General features: G+C 43.4%; 1 protein-coding gene across 1 annotated transcript in view; it reads left to right on the top strand.

Annotated features, from left to right (window-relative positions):
* The window catches only part of FBXO10 (F-box protein 10), a 286,312-nt gene that overhangs the window by 12,424 nt on the left and 257,028 nt on the right, over positions 1 to 16,860 (top strand). The window contains exon 2 of the mRNA XM_029603080.1: positions 10,995 to 11,063. Within this exon, the coding sequence (XP_029458940.1) occupies positions 10,995 to 11,063 (69 nt within the window). The remainder of the gene's footprint in view (positions 1 to 10,994; positions 11,064 to 16,860) is intronic.

The raw sequence follows: 16,860 nt of genomic DNA, 5'->3' as shown, positions 1-16,860 counted from the left end.
GAGTGTAGGGGCCAGACGTGCTGGGGGGGGGGAAGGAGATGAGTGTGTGGGGGACAGACATGCTTGGGGGGAGAGAGATGTGCTGGGGGGGGGGGGGAGATATGAGTGTGTGGGCTCAAGATGGCGGCGTGAGCAGCAGCAGTGCAACGCTACTCCGAATCTTCGCTTGAATATTACCTGAAAAATGCCTTCTAAGAGAAAGGGACGGGTCCGTGTCTTCCCCCCAGATGGATCCTTACCTCCGGATCAGCGACTGATATCTGCATTTGCTGTTGGGACAGCGACACAAGGGGTTACTCTCCCCGTTGCGGCTAGTGGTGAGGGAGCACCACAGTCGCCAGGGAATACTAAGCTGAGTCCCCCGGATCAGCGCCTCCCGTTGGCCCCGACTACCAGCGTTCCTCCCCTGCAGTTCGCAGCCCTCGATGAGGTCATCACCGGAGCGACTGCGACGAGGGGTCAGAGTGGAGGAGATCAGCCATGTAGTATTCCATTTCAGGGAGTACCGATGTCTCTTCTGCCTTTTCAGGCTAATTCATCGCCTATCTCTCCTATCCATGGCAGTGGTATAGTGGAGTCGACAGGAAGACCCGTGGCTGAAACGCTGGAAGGACTGGAGGAGCCACAATCTGGAGAAGGTGGTGAGTTTTTTCAACCCCCACCTAAGCCAGATGTGATAACATTAGAGGCGTTATGGGACTTGATAGTGAGCTTTGGTAGCTCAACGAGGGCTTGCCAGGGTGAATTGGGGAAACTAAACACCAAAGTTAACGCTCAAAATGTTGTCATTGAAACTCAATTTCAAGAATTGAGAACTCAATTGTCAGCAACTCAACAGACTTTGGCACAAACCCAGGCAAGCAACTATAAACTCATAAAAGACTTCGGAACTTGTTCTCGAAGACTGGAGTATTTAGAAAACCAAACCAGGCATCTGAACCTAAGGTTTGTTAATTTTCCCAGGATACTTGGTGAAGGAATATATACAACACTGAAAAATTATTTCCATCAGAATTTGGGCTTCGAATTGGAGAAAACCCCAGCGATAAATAAAGCTTATTTTCTTACTAATCCTAATAGAGCAGCTCCTGGGGGAGCGCAAGCAGAAGGCATTGAAAACCTCACACAGTTCTTAGAGGACTCTTCGGATATGGTTATATCGAGGTCTACTGTGCTGGCTTCCTATATATTAGAGACTGATTTGAATGATACAATGAGGCGATATTTTAAAAATATTTCCTCCTTGTTTTATGGTCAAACAATACGTATTTTCCCTGATTTCGCTAGGACGACTCAAGTTCGAAGACGTGATTTCCTTTTGCTTAGAACGCAAGTAATTTCCTTGGGGTATTCATTTACACTTAGATACCCCTGCAAGTGTATAATTAAAAGTTCAAATGAGTGTTTTATCTTCTTTTTCCCTGAGCAATTAAAGTCCTTTTTAAATGCCAGGAGTGGAAATGTAGTATCCTCTCCTGGATTACATCAATATCAATCCCAGTAATTGATCATTTAGTAAAAGTCTTCTGTCACCGTTAAGCCAAATTTAAATTTGAATTTACCTAAATTACTCCCTGTAATTACGGGCCTCTTCACTTCATTTTCCTATGAAGAATGATGATCAATGTATATTAAATGTTGTATTTGCAAATCTTTATGTAACAAATTTTTCTTGTTTTTCATCATTCTATTTACAATTGTAAGATGTTATTTTCTTACTATTATGATTGAAAATAATAAAATAAAAAAAAATAAAAAAGATATGAGTGTGGGGGGACAGACATGTGCTGGGGGAGGAGATAGTGTGTGGGGGACAGACAATTTGTTTTATTATTGTTACTCAGAAATTATAACAATAACATTAATCTTGGAATATTATATATTTTTAATATAAATGAAAGGTTTTCATGAGATAGGTTGTGTCGTGAAACATTTTATAATGTATATATTTAAGGAAACATACATAAATTGTTGAAATATGTTTTATTCGTTTAACCTTTAACCTCTGGTTTGCTAGTAGACTGAATTACTGTGTCGTGAAATTATGTTTGTCTAAAAAGTGTGTCACCAACATGAAAAGTTTGGAAAGCTCTGCTTTAGATACTATAGCCTCTCTCACCTCACCTTTTAACCATGCCTGTGTTGCGGAAGGCCGAAGTGGATTTAGCTTAACTCGCAGGTCCCCATCATTGGCAGGTGGATCTGGATGGAGCAGAAGCCCAACTGGAGTTTTACCTGTTCCAACCCTCGTTCCCCTTAGGTTGAGCCCTCAGGTGCCGGGGCCGGCTGGACTTAGGCGCGGGCCTCTGTGGAGGTGACGATCCTTCACGAAGAAGTTGTTGCAGGCCAGCATGGTGAAGAAGTGGAATTGGTATAAGCAGTGGTTAGGACAGGCAGTGGTCAACGGAGACAGATACAGCTGGGATCAATGGCGGACGTATTTCACTCAATGTCATTCAGGCGGTGGTCAGGGCAGGCAGAGTTGTGAGCAGTAATGGTAAGCAGGCAGAGGTCAGAGATAGGCGAAGATCAAGCAGCATCGAAGTCCATTCCAAGGTCAGGCCAGAAGTCCAATCCGATGGGACAAGTTAAGAAGAGAAGGAGGGAGGATGAGGAACCACAGGAGCAAGACAAGACACTGAAGACAGACGAAGGGAAGATTGACCACAAAGACAAGAACTCAGAAGACAAATCAGACTACTAAGGAACCAGGAAACAAGGATCAGGAACAGGAAACAAGAGGCAAAGCACTTCTCCAACGGAATCAACTTATTGCCAAGGCATTGGAGGGGTGTCCGGGAAGGCCTTTTGTCCAATAGAAACTGTGATGTCATCAGGAGGTGCCTCTGCTAGATTCCCGTTGCTCGCCCTTTAAATTGGAGGCAATTAGCACACATGCATCCTAAGGGGAGCAGGACCAGAGACTGTGGCATCTTGCTATGTGTGCTGCATGATGTGCTGCCAGGCTGCGGTGAGGCCTGCCGCCGAGTTTATGGAAGGAGGCTAGTGTTGGGTGTCCCTGGGCTTCTTGGGAAGAGGTAAGAGCGGCGATCCATGAGGTGGAACCATGGACCGCCAAGCGCAACAGCCGATAGTCATTTAGCCTTCCTTCAACCTATTCTAATGTGTGGAATATATCTGGTTTGGACTTCCAAGATGGTATTTTTAAATAACATCCATGCCTGAGCTAACTCTTAACCTTTGCAGTTGCTCATTTCTGTTTTTTCCTAACCATTTCCTCATTTTATAATATCACCTTTATGAAAGTTAAATGCTGTCACAGTAGATTTCTTTAGTACGCTCCCTCCAGTTATTAAGTCAAATTTGATAATGTTGTGATCACTATTGCCAAATGGCTCCAACAGTGTCACCTCTCACACCAAATCCTGTGTTCCACTGAGGACTGGGTCTAGAATAGTTTCCCCTCTTGTTGGTTCTTGTACCAGCTGCTCCATGAAGCAGTCATTTATTTCATATAGGAACGTTAGCTTCCTGGAATGTCCTAATATAACATTCACTGAGGTAATATGGGGTAATTGACTGGGTGCATAGGGAAAGGAATGGTTAGCAGAAAAAGGTAGGTAAATATTTCCTTTGGGGTTCCTGGCGAGATCTCACTTGGAATACTGTGTACAATTATGGAGTCCACACCTTCAAAAGGATATAAGGATGGAGTCAGTCCAGATGATGGCTACTAAAGTGGTCAGTAGTCTTCGCTCTAAAGCATATGGGGATAGACTTAAAGATCTAAACATGTATACCCTAGAGGAACGACGAGATAGGGGAGCTATGATAGAGACATTCAAATGGTTTCCATGCATAGGAGGTGAGCCTTTTTTCAATGGAAAAGAGGCTCTAGAATAAGGGGTCATGCGATGAGGTTGAAAGGGGATAGACTCAGGAGTAATAGAAAATCTTTTTTTACAGAGAAGGTGGTGGATGCATGGAACGACCTCCCAGTGGAGGTGGTGGAGGGAAAAACGGCATCTGAATTTAAAAAACTATGGGATAAATTCAGGGAAAGTGATGGGAATTTTAATGGATGGGCCCTATGGTCTTTTTCTGCCACCATGCTTATATGTTTCTAATGGCCCTTAGTGGTGTTTTGTTATGTTTTTCTCCGAGCAGTGTTTGCCTCTTTACTTTTAGGCTCAGTAAGAACCAGCCGCTTCTAGGCCTGTGTCTTCAATCTTCATTTGCAGCTACCAAAGCTTTTTTTTCCTTCCCCTTCCCCCACCTTCCCACTCACTTATATAGTCCAGTCTTCATTGTGACAAGCCTGTGACCAGGGGTGGGGGGAAGAGGGAGGGCCAACAGATTGCAGCTCGCTCCACATCGCTATAGGAGTGCATCCTAGGCCTGATCATTAGGTATCATTGTTGTGCAATGGCTGTGAACCCTGACTGCAGAATCCCCAGCCCTGGCCAGCCCGAGGAAGAGAACCCATGCTCAGGAATCAAACCCTGATCACTCGCGTGACAGCACACAACACTGCTATTGAACCGTTGGACAGGTCCAGGAACCCTCCTTCTGTTTTTTTTTTGAGAGCAACATAAATGTCTCACCCAGTGATGTAGCGGTGGTGAGAACCCCTTGGTAAGAAATTGTTGGCAATGACTAGCAGGGGTTCTACTGGTACTGAACGTAAAGCCACAGCATTGTAAAATACACCTCTGGCAGGATATGTGCTTCTAAATGGAATACATTTAAAATGAAGTTAAACTGAAACTGCTAAAAGGATGTCTTAGTGATTCTAGGTGTATTTTTTCATGTGTTCCAGGTGAAGTCCTTGTAACATTTAATAATAGCGATGTCTGTGAGTTTTTTGTTCTTTCTTTCCTGTGACTGCTGCATAGTTCTACTTAGGTGGATCATTTCATCCCTGAAGACTAGCTTTTTTTTTTCTGTCTGAATTTGATAAACTCTTGGCCAGACTGTTATATTTTTTGTTCTTAGGGAACGGCAGCAGCAACAGCTTCCTTTGGGCGTGCAGCTCAATTGGAACCAAACTTCTGGGGCAGTGGTTCTCAACAGATGTGTCAGGATACACTGGTGTGTCACTAAGTCCCGCCAGCAGGAGGCTGCCCTTTCCTCCTCGGCCCATGTGGGAGGGGTTTGACTCCACATTTATCAGGCCTGACAAGAGGCTACTCTCGCTTTCTTCTTCTCTTTCTGGCTCAGTGGCAGGCTGTTCTCTCTTTCACCCAGATCACAGTAAGATAATGCCAGCTCCTGCTCTTCTGGGCCTGACAGGGTACCAACTTTATCTTTCCCTGCAGGGCCTGAAGGTGATGCTGCTGAAGTTCTCTCCACCCTGACGGGGTTGCAGGAAAGGAGGATGGGGATGCTGAGGAGGGAGAGGTGGAAGAGAGAGGGAGTGTAGGGCTGCTGAGCAGGAAGAGGCGGGAAAAAGGGGGTCAGGGAAGTTTGGTAGAGAGGGGGAGAAGGAGGGGAGGAGAGTTGGGTAGGGCAGAGAGGGAGCACAGGGAAGAGGATGTGGGGGGGGGGGGGTGGAATGCTGGGCAGGGATATGAGTGTGAGAGGTTGATTGAAAAGGCGTAATTGGGAGAAGTGGTATAGAGACATGGAGGGGGATGATGGTGTGCAAGAGCCATAATAGTCACTTTTAGGAATGTGCATTTCTTCTATCCTCGTACTTTGCTTAGTGTAGAAGGAAATGTATTTCTATTTCTAGTTCTCTAGTTTTGACTGCATGAGACTGGTATTTTGGGGTTTTCATTCCAGTTTTCCTTTCCACATTTGTAATTTGTGGTCTTTTATTCTGTATTTGATGATGGTCAGTTCTGTGTGTGTGACCAAAGTGAGGTATTTTACTAGAATGTAGGCATTTGTATCAGTCTTATTTGTTATGTTTCCTCAATAGGGCATGCATTGGTGGTACACTGCTGCCTTTCATAGATACAGCTATTGCTGTTTGAGGCCTTGGAGTTAGTGTTGCTATGGTTTGCCACATAAGTGTAGAGTGGGGTTGTTTTTTTTTCAAGTTTTGTATTGTACAATGCATCTGGTACTAGAGGGAGTTTATGTTGTTTTTACTGAGATGACACAAGAATTAGAATACCTTTTTTGTATGGTGTGTTGTTTGGGGAAATATTTTAGTTCTGTTCTGTACCCATTCTTGAGGGTCAGGCTGGGGAGGAATGTTCCTGTGGTTGCATAATATAGGGTAGATTTTAAAAGGAGCGCGTGCGGCATACATGTGCACATGCTACCCGGCGTGCACACATGTATGCCCGATTTTATAAAACCGGGGGTAGGCGCGCGCAAGGGGGTGCACAGTTGTGCACCTTGCGCACGCCAAGCTGCACTGCCTTCCTCCGTTCCCTTCCCTAACCTAACCTTCCCACCCCTTCCCCTTACCTCCCCCCCCCAGCCCTTCTCTCACCCCCCCCCAAAATGTTTATCTTACCTTTTGCGCCTGCCTCTGGGCAGGCGCAAGTTGCGTGCGTCGGCAGCCTGCCGGCACACGATCCTCCGACACAGCAGCAATGGCCGCTCTATCGGAGGCCTCTGGCCCCACCCGCCCCCGGACTGCCCCTTTAGTAAAGCCTCGGGACGTACACGTGTCACGGGGCTTTATGTGTGTCGCCGGGCCTTTTTAAAATAGGCCCGGTACGCGTAACCCTTTGAAAATCTGGCCCTATATGTTTACATTTAGCTGCATAAGAACATAAAAACATAAGAAATTGCCATGCTGGGTCAGACCAAGGGTCCATCAAGCCCAGCATCCTGTTTCCAACAGAGGCCAAACCAGGCCACAAGAACCTGGCAAACACCCAAACACTAAGAAGATCCATGCTACTGATGCCAGTAATAACAGAGATGTATTCCATTTACAAGCACAAGTTTTGGTAGCTACAAATGAAGACCATAAGTTAACTTGATTAATAGCAGTTAATGGACTTCTCCTCCAAGAACTTATCCAAACCTCTTTTAAACCCAGCTACACTAGCTGCACTAACCACATCCTCTGGCAACAAATTCCAGAGCTTTATTGTGCGTTGAGTGAAAAAGAATTTTCTCCAATTAGTCTTAACTGTGCTACTTGCTAACTTCATGGAGTTGCCCCCTAGTCCTTCTATTTTCTGAAAGTTAAATAACCTATTCACATCTACTCGTTCAAGACCTCTCATTATTTTAATCCCTCCTCAGCCATCTCTTCTTCAAGCTGACCAGCCCTAACCTCTTCAGCCTTTCCTCATAGGGGAGCTGTTCCATCTCTTTTATCATTTTGGTTGCCCTTCTCTGTACCTTCTCCATTGCAACTATATCTTTTTTGAGATGCGCAACCAGAATTGTAAACAGTATTCAAGGTGCGGTCTCACCACGGAGTGAGACAGAGGCATTATGAGATTTTCTGTTTTATTAACCATTCCCTTCCTAATATTTACTAACATTCTGTTTGCTTTTTTGACTGCTGCAGCTCACTGACCCGACGATTTCAAAGTATTATCCACTTGATGCCTAGATCTATTTCCTGGGTAGTAGCTCCTAATATGGAACCTAACATCGTGTAACTACAGCAAGGGTTATTTTTCCCTATATGTAACACCTTGCACTTGTCCATATTAAATTTCATCTGCCATTTGGATGCCCAGTGTTCCAGTCTCGTAAGGTCCTCCTGCAATGTATCACAATCTGCTTGTGATTTAACTACTCTGAATAATTTTGTATCATCTGCAAATGTGATAACCTCACTCGTATTCCTTTCTAGATCATTTATAAATATATTGAAAAGCACCAGTCCAAGTACAGATCCCTGGGACACTCCCTGTTTACCCTTATCCATTGAGAAAATTGACCATTTAATCCTACTCTCTGTTTCCTGTCTTTTAACCAGTTTGTAATCCACAAAGGACATCGCCTCCTATCCCGTGACTTTTCCTTAGAAGCTTCTCATGAAGGACTTTGACAGATGCCTTCTGAAAATCCAAATACACTACATCTACCGGTTCACCTTTATCCAAGTGTTTATTAACCCCATTAAAAAAATGAAGATTTGTGAGGCAAGACTTCCCTTGGGTAAATCCAGGTTGACTGTGTTCCATTAAACCATGTCTTTCTATATGCTCTGTGATTTTGATCTTTAGAATAGTTTCCACTATTTTTCCTGGCACTGAAGTCAGGCTTACTGGTCTGTAGTTCCCAGATCGCCCCTGGAGCCCTTTTTAAATATTGGTGTTACATTGGCCACCCTCAAGTCTTCAGGTGCAATGGATGATTTTAATGATAGGTTACAAATTTTAACTAATAGATCTGAAATTTCATTTTTGAGTTCCTTCAGAACCCTAGGATGCATACCATCCGGTCCAGGTGATTTGATGGTAACGTGTGCAGTGTATCACATATATTAACATCATATGTCAGGTATGTTCCGATAGAATAAAGGTTGAGAACTCCTGTTCTGGAGTAATGGTGCCATCAGCCTTCATTTACAAATACCTGGGATCTTTCCCTATTTAAAAATTGTTTTCCCTTCCAGCCAGCCCAGCTATCACAGTGACAGTCCTTGGCCTGTGATTCACTCCAGAACAGGTATGTGTGTGCCCTAAATCTGACGATGAGGTGTTGCTGATACGCAGTTGCTCTCTGCCATCTGCCTGTGAGGAGCTCAGGAATCAAATCCAGATCATCAGCATAGCAGCAGACAGCCACTGATTCTCATCCTGTGTTTTGAGATATATTTTGAGAAGTAAAACATATATTTAGGAACCTTCATTTTCAGTTTTTATTCTATTTTCCCTGGGAATTTCAGTGTTGCAACAAAAACAATCAGTGGAAAAATGACTTTGTTCTAACAAACAGGATAAATGTCAATGGAAAAGTCATTTCTCCACTGATTTGTTTTAATTCCCAGGGAAAATAAAATAAAAACGGAAAATGAAGATCCTTACATATATTGTTGCAGACATACCAGAGAATAAATATGGCTCAGAGTACAGTCAAGCAATTTTGAGATACCTGATGGAAGAGTGGAAATGAAGCCCTTTTTAATTGCTTACAACCCACCACTCTGAGGCCTGTACTCCTGATTTTTCAAGAGAAAAATAAAGATCAGCATTGAGATGGAAGATAAAACAGACAGATTTAAAAGGACTTTATTGAAAATTGGATGCAAGAAATAGTAGTAGATTTTTATTGGGCAAAATTATATTCTTTATTAGCCAAATCAGGCAGACTGATATTTAATGCATAAATTTTGTTTGAATACTAGCATTTGCACAATTGTATTAGAATGCATGAGTTCTGTAAGAGAAATATATACATTTCAAAAAGACAGGTTTAGTCAAATATCATGTGTGCATGGAACCATCTGCTCACCCTCATGAGAGAAAACCACTGCCCTTCTGCAAAACGTCAGACAAAAGATGTTTTCTGGAAGACAATCTAGCCCTTATTTTTACTCACCTTAGACCAATTTGGAATAAAACTATGGAATGTAAATACAAAGAATTACTATTTGTGAAAAGCCAGAAATGAGTGCATGTGCACCATGGAGCAGCAGATACTCTTTGACAGCAAGTTCACCAGAAGATGATAGTCCTGGGCAGCTGGGTAGGCGACTTCCAAAAGATTGGGAAATCTAAGAGGGAACAGGCATGCAGGCAAAGTCAGAACCAGTTTGGTTTAAAAAAAACCAACCTACAACCTTGTGCCATGTTATAGAATAAAAGGAAAAAAAAAAAAAAAGGAAGAGTCCAATCTTTTCTTAGTCATTGTGGTAGAGCTAGGAGATGCACAGTATGCTGCTATGACTGAACAGACCTCTGCACCTTGCAGACTCTTCTGAGCAAACGGTGTATGAAGTTGAACTCAGTGGCTTTCCCACGTATTGAGAACTCTTTTTTTTTTATACATGAAATATGAGAGTCAAAAGTCTCATTGGGTCATAAATGTCTGGCCTGAGTGGCTCCACTGATCTGGGTCCTCAGTGCGTGCACCCGACTTTAATACAGTGCAGCAGCTGACCTTAACACACCAGCCAAGCTTCAGGGAGACTGTTGGGGAGCCGGGGGCGTGCAGGCAGAAAAGATACTACAGCGAGCACCTCTCCCCTCCTGAAAAGAAATGTCACCTTGTAAACCGTTGTGATCTAACCATGGAAGACGGTATATAAAATGTTTAACTAAATAAATATTTACAGATAAAATACATCAGATGCTAAGTGAAGAATGCAGCCACCAAATGTACAGCAGGGCTACTTGTTGATTTAAAAAACTGAAACATACATAAATGTATAATATTTAATGTTTTAAAAGCCACATACTTCAATAACTAAATAGAAATAGTTTTTTCTACTTTCTGTCGTTTAAGGATTATTTTCCTTTTCTGTTTTCATTTCTAATCTTATTTTCTGTTTTCAGCTTCCCAGTTTATTATGTTCCCTTTGATTTCTCTTCCGCTTTCCCAGTCTCTCCCATCATCTTTCACTGCCTGTTCAATTCTCTAACTCCTCTCCACTTCTTCCTAAGCTTTTAGTTGGACTCTCATTTTTCTGTATATGGTATCCCTCTCAGCAAATTCTGGCATTCCCTTATTTTATGGGTAGGAATAGCAAGGTGCGAGCTGTCCGCACAGCTCCACCCCTCATCCTCCTCCACACCACACAGGAGAGAAGGAGACGGGATGGCAGAGCTGTGGGGAGAGCACACCCAGCATGACTACTGCTGCCTTGAGCTCACTGCCATGTTTCCGTTCCAAGGTCTGCCGATTCCCGCTGCAGGGCAGGAGATTGGAAGCAAACATGGGTAAAGAGGGTTACCCAGCCTGGGAGTCTCCTGGAAAACTCGGGAAACTTGGGCTGTCTAGCTTAATACAAAAAAAAAAAAAAGCCTTTTCTGAACTGGTTATTATAAGAACAGATTTGATTGTATTTGTGTATTTTGCAATAAAGGGTGTGAACTCAGGAAATAAGATTGTAACAACAAAGTGCATACTTTTCATTTCCCAAACTCTTTTATTTCTCATAACAGGACACAAAAATAAAAGAAATGAGGCCAAGAAATAAGATCACACGAGGAGGCAATAGAGCCAGGAAACAGGCAAGTTGATCTTTTGAGGAGTCTTGCTGGTACCGTTGCTAAGCAGCATGTTGGCTGAGTTGGCGAGGTTGACGTGATCCCTGTGGTGCATTGTCCTTAAATATGAGTGAGAAAATTAGCTTTTTTTTTTTTCTTTTTGTTGATCAGCTGGTTTCTTTAATTTGGGAGGATTTTTTGGGGGTTTTTTTTTTTTAATTGGATGCCGTGTAGCCCTCTGGCTGGTAAGCCCCTGCTGAGGAAGTTGATCAGAGTGCACAGGGCTGCTTAAAAAGCCCCAGCCCCACTCTGGTATTGTGCCCCTGATTAGGAAGGCAATAAGTTGCTGATATATATGTTGGTGCCATATGCTCTTGGGGATGAATTTCAACCTCACCATGCTCTGTGGTTCAAGGTATGTGAAATCTCTGACAGGCTGGGGCTGCTGCGGAGGCAGTGATCGCAGTCCCAGAGAGGGAGGGCGTTGCTTCACGAGAGTGCACTTGTGCCAGGTTCTGCGGTGTGCCATAGTCTGTACCATTCAGCCCGAGGGCCACTGCTGCAATTAGGGTTGCCAAATGTCCAGATTCTTTTTTAGACTTTACAAATTTTTTTGGGATACTCTGCTGGAAAAAAAATTAGGAGGGCTAAATTCTATGGGTATGTCCTGGTTTTTAGCCCTCCTGCTGCCACTCATCATCCAGTCCTCCCGTCTGCGTGATCCTCCCCCGGAGTGATCAGCTCACTTGAGCTCAGCCAATGCCTCAGCACCACCACATCAGCCTGCATGGTGACAGGCTTGTGTTTTTCACTCTGCAAGCTGGGCACCAGTGAAGCAGAAGCTTTTACAGTCCACCACATGCTATCTTACAAACTCCACGGTCCTGCTGCCACCTCAAGTCCTGCCTCCTGCCACCTCAGCCCGCTGTTTTGCTGCTGCGAAGGCACTGTCACCACTGGGTTAGTTGTCTGGGATGGTAAACTAAGCCATGCATGCCCCTCATGTCCTCCCTCGGGAGCTCAGCTGAACTCTGAGTTCTCTCATCTGCTGGGACCCTGGCTGGTCTGCCTCTGCCATTTGCCCGCTGGCCTGCTGGTAAGTGCTCCACTGTCCTATCATTGTGAAAAATCTTCCACTCAGGGCCGGTGCTAGCTTTTCTGCTGCCCTGTGCGAACAATTACTGTGCTGCCACCCCCCCCCCCCCCCCCCACCCCCCACCTTGTTCATTCATTGTCTGTCCCTGGTTCACCAAAAAAATCCCTGCTCCCTCCAGTGATACAAACTTTAAAAAGCGACACCCCCACCTCCTGGAACCTATGCTTGGTGCAAAGTATTAGGTGTTCTAGGTGAAACTTAAAACCTTACACAATGCCCCCCCAACCTCCGCCGCCACCTGCTCCACACACACAGTTAAGAGTTATGAATTTATAATAACATTTTACATGAAAAATATCAAAGTACGGTATTCTGAGGTAAAACAAATATCACTTACATTATATTTATATGCACTGCTGTGATACCAATCAGAAATCCTGTAAAGACAAACTTGGAACCCATATGGTTTTAGAACAATTGTGTTTTGTGTATGAGCTTGAACCTCCAAAAACCCTAAAACACTTCCTTTTAGGAGAATACCTCACCTCAGTCACACATGCAGAACATACACAGACCCTCACCAAATACAGAATAGAGCAACCATAAAGTAGAAATACAATCGTGACAAATCCTGAACTGGAAACCACAAGAAGCCACACTCTCTCTGCAGTGCAACAATAAAAAAACCAGAACCATCACCATTCCTCAAGCATCAAACAATAAAATCAAGAAATATAGGGCTGGATTTTAAATTGTTATGTGCGAAAATCCCGGGGTTTACGCGGCTGGCTGAGCCTTACGCACGCTGGGCCAATTTTCAAAGGGCCAGGCACGTAAACCCCCGGGACGGGTGTAAGTCCCGAGGTAAGTGAAAGGGGCAGTCCTGGAGGCGCCTGGCACAGCGCCCATTTGCTGCTGTGCCGGGGGATCGCATGCCGGCAGGGTGCCAGCACGCACAATTTGTTCCTGCTCAGAAGCAGGAGCAAAAGGTAGGACAAAGAATTTGGGGGGATTTAGGATAGGGGGAGGGGGAGGGCAGGATAGGGATAGGGGAAAGGGAAGGGAGGTCAGGCTGGGGGGTTGAGAAGTTCCCGATGCCTCGCCGCGCTTATTTGCAGATCTCTACCCCCACTTGCGCGCGCTGACCCAGGCATTTTATAACATGCGCGCACATTTTATAATATTGCGCATCCCATTTGTGCGCACTGGCTAGCGAGCGCACATGGACGCGCGCTCAATGTTTTAAAATCTACCCCATATTAAATACATAATCATAATAGTAAAAACATATTAATAATAATATTTCAAATACAGATGATAAATAAAAGCTTGAATAATTAAAAAGTCACATACAATTTTTTTTAAATGTCCCAAACACCAATAAAATATTTCAAAACAGCAGACACATTAAATAACACCTGGAAAAAAAAACTAAAAAGGATTTTAAAAATTCATACCTGGGAACTTTTGATTTCCATGACACCCTGAGAATGTCATGGATTAGTGAGAGTTGGGTGCACAAAGTTTCTCCTCTCTTTCTTATATATATATATATATATATATATATATACACACACACACACACACACTCGCTCCCTCTTAGACAAATCCCCAGGTATCTCCAGCTCTTCTTTGGTTGGGATCTGCCAGCAGCCCCGAGCCCTCCTTTTCATTTCAGCTGCTGACAGGTTGGGATCCACCTGTAGCCCCATTCTCTTACACACACACACACACACTAGCTCCCATTCTTTCTTTCTGTCTCTCTCTCACACCCACACAACCCAGGCAGGCCCCCATTCTCACACACTTCCCCCCCTTGCCCATCCCAGGAAGGCTCCCATGCATACACACACACAGACCCATCCCAAGCAGCTCCCATTCACACACACACAGACCCATTCCAAGCAGCTCCCATTCACACACACACACACACACACTCATCCAAGGCAGGCTCCCATTTACACACACACACACACCCCCATTCCAGGAAGCCTCTCATTCACATACATACATACATATGCACACACACACATACACACCTATCCCAGTCAGCCTCTCATTCACTTACACACACACACACATGCGCAGACCAGGTAGTCAGGGTCCACGATTTATTCCTCCTCCACTGCTGCCAGCCTATACCTTCTTTGGGAAAGCAACTGTCTGCAACTCCTCCTGCATGCTTGCCCTGCAGTAATTCATCACTTGCGTTGCTAGCACTTCCTGTATTCTCTCATGCATTGTGAGATGAGAATACAGCAAGAGCTAGAACCGCGAGACTTGAATTACCGCGGGGCTAGCACATGAGGAGGAACTGCATAAAAACATAAGAACATAAGATATGTTATACTGGATCAGACCAAGGGTACATCAAGCCCAGTATCCTGTTTCCAACAGTGGCCAATCCAAGTCACAAGTATTAATTACCATCATAGCAGTTTATGGATTTATACTCTAAGGTTATTTTTCCGTATATGCATCACTTTGCATTTGTCCACATTAAATTTCATCTGACATTTGGAAGCCCAATCTTTCAGTCTCGCAAGTTCCTCCTGCAATTCATCACAATCCACTTGAGATTTAATTACTCTGCATAATTTTGTGTCATCCGCAACTTTGATCACCTCACTCGTTGTACCCCTTTCCAGATCATTTATAAATATATTAAAAAGCACCGATCTAAGTACAGATCCCTGAGGCACTCCACTGTTTAACTTTTCCACTGTGAAAACTGATCATTTAATCCTACTCTGTTTCCTGCCTTTTAACCAATTTGCAATCCACAAAAGGACATCACCTCCTATCCCATGACTTTTTAGTTTTCTTAGAAGCCTCTCATATGGGACTTTGTCAAACGCCTTCTGGAAATCCAAAGACACCACATCTACCGGTTCACCTTTGTCCACATGTGTATTCACCCCATCAAATAAAATGTAGATTTGTGAGGCAAGACTTCCCTTGGATAAACCCATGCTGGTTGTGTCTCATCAAACCATGTCTATCTAAATGTTTTGTGATTTTATTCTTTATAACAGTTTCCATGATTTTTCTCGGCACTGAAGTCAGGCTCACTGGTCTATAGTTTTCCCTGATCACCCCTGGATCCCTTTTTAAATATTGGTGTTACATTGGCCATCTTCTAATCTTCAGGTATATCGGAACATTTTAATGATAGGTTACAAATTTTTACTAATAGGTCTGAAATTTCATTTTTTAGTTCTTTCAGAACTCTGGGGTGTATACCATCCGGTCCAGGTGATTTACTACTCTTCAGTATGTCAATCAGGCCTACCACATCTTCCAGGTTCACCGCGATTAGGTTCAGTTGATCTGATTCATCACCCATGAAAACCTTCTCTGCAGGATAGGCTTTATCTTCTCTGGCCTCCTGCTTCTTCCGCCACATGGGCTTCCTGCTTCTTCCGCCGCCAGTGGGATGGAGTCTACCGGCAGCCGCACAGACCTTCTGCTTCTTCCACTGCTTTTGGGATCAGGTTAACTGGCGGTAGCACAGACTTCTTCTGTTCCTGATTCCACCTTCCTAGGTGTGCCCTCATCTCACACAATTAAAAATGTTTCTATTATAATAATCAATAGGACATGAAAAATGACAATGAGAATATAGTTTTCTGAAGTAAAAATAACACAAAATATCACAACCCTGCAAAAAACACACTTGGAATACATGTGGTTTTAGGGTTATAGTTATGCGTATTGGGTGTGGGCTCTGCCCTCAGAAAGCTCAGAGTAAACTGAATTATAATTAAAATATTTGTAAACCTCCCATATTAAAAGCGCACCAACTGCCAGCCCTCAAACAGTAAAATCCCTAGCTATGAAACGGCAACACTACAAATATATATTATATTACACCAGGCCCTAAATACCAGTACACCTCTTAATAGGAAAATAGAAAAAGCTAGACTGCTATAGATCCCTACACAGAAACTACATTCTGGCAGAATACCTTACCTCAGTCACACATGCAGAACACACAGACCTCACCAAATACAGAATAAAGAGAAGATGAAGTATAAACAGAAATGAACTGGAAACTTCAACAAACCAAACTATATGCAGAGCAACAATGGGAAAATAGAAATACCATTCCTCAAACAATAAAATCAAAGAACAAAACATCAATCATAATAGTAAAAACATACTAATAAAAGGAGTATTTCAAAACAGTAGATGAATAGCATAACAGCTAATAATTAAAAACTCAAAAAAATTATAACATTTCCCAAACATCAATAATATTTCAAAATAGCAGACATCAAATAAGTCCCAATAATTAAAATTAATAAGGATTTTAAAAAATCCCATTTTCTTTACCTGAGAACTTTTGATTTCCAGACACCCTGAGATTTCCATGGATTATTATGAGGGGGAGGGTGAACTTTCTCCTCTTATATATATACACACACACACACACACACACATATTCATGTTGTCTCTCACACACATAAACACACAAAAGTGTTCTTGTAACACACATAGATGCTGTCACACATGCTGTTTCAGCACACGCAGATGCTCTCACACATGCTTCTCACACATGCTCCTCACACAGACGCTCTCACATATTCCTCACACAGATGCTCACCCATGCTCTCACACATGCACAGATGTGCCCACACATTCTCTTTCACACACACACACACACAGATGCTTTCTCACACAGATGCCCACATATATGCTCCTTGTCACAGATGCTCACACATA

The sequence above is a fragment of the Rhinatrema bivittatum genome, chromosome 1, assembly GCF_901001135.1.
Source record: "Rhinatrema bivittatum chromosome 1, aRhiBiv1.1, whole genome shotgun sequence".
In the NCBI taxonomy this organism is placed as follows: Eukaryota; Metazoa; Chordata; class Amphibia; order Gymnophiona; family Rhinatrematidae; genus Rhinatrema; species Rhinatrema bivittatum.
The sequence above is the reverse complement of the archived record's forward strand: the minus strand, read 5'-3'. Positions and strand labels throughout refer to the sequence as shown.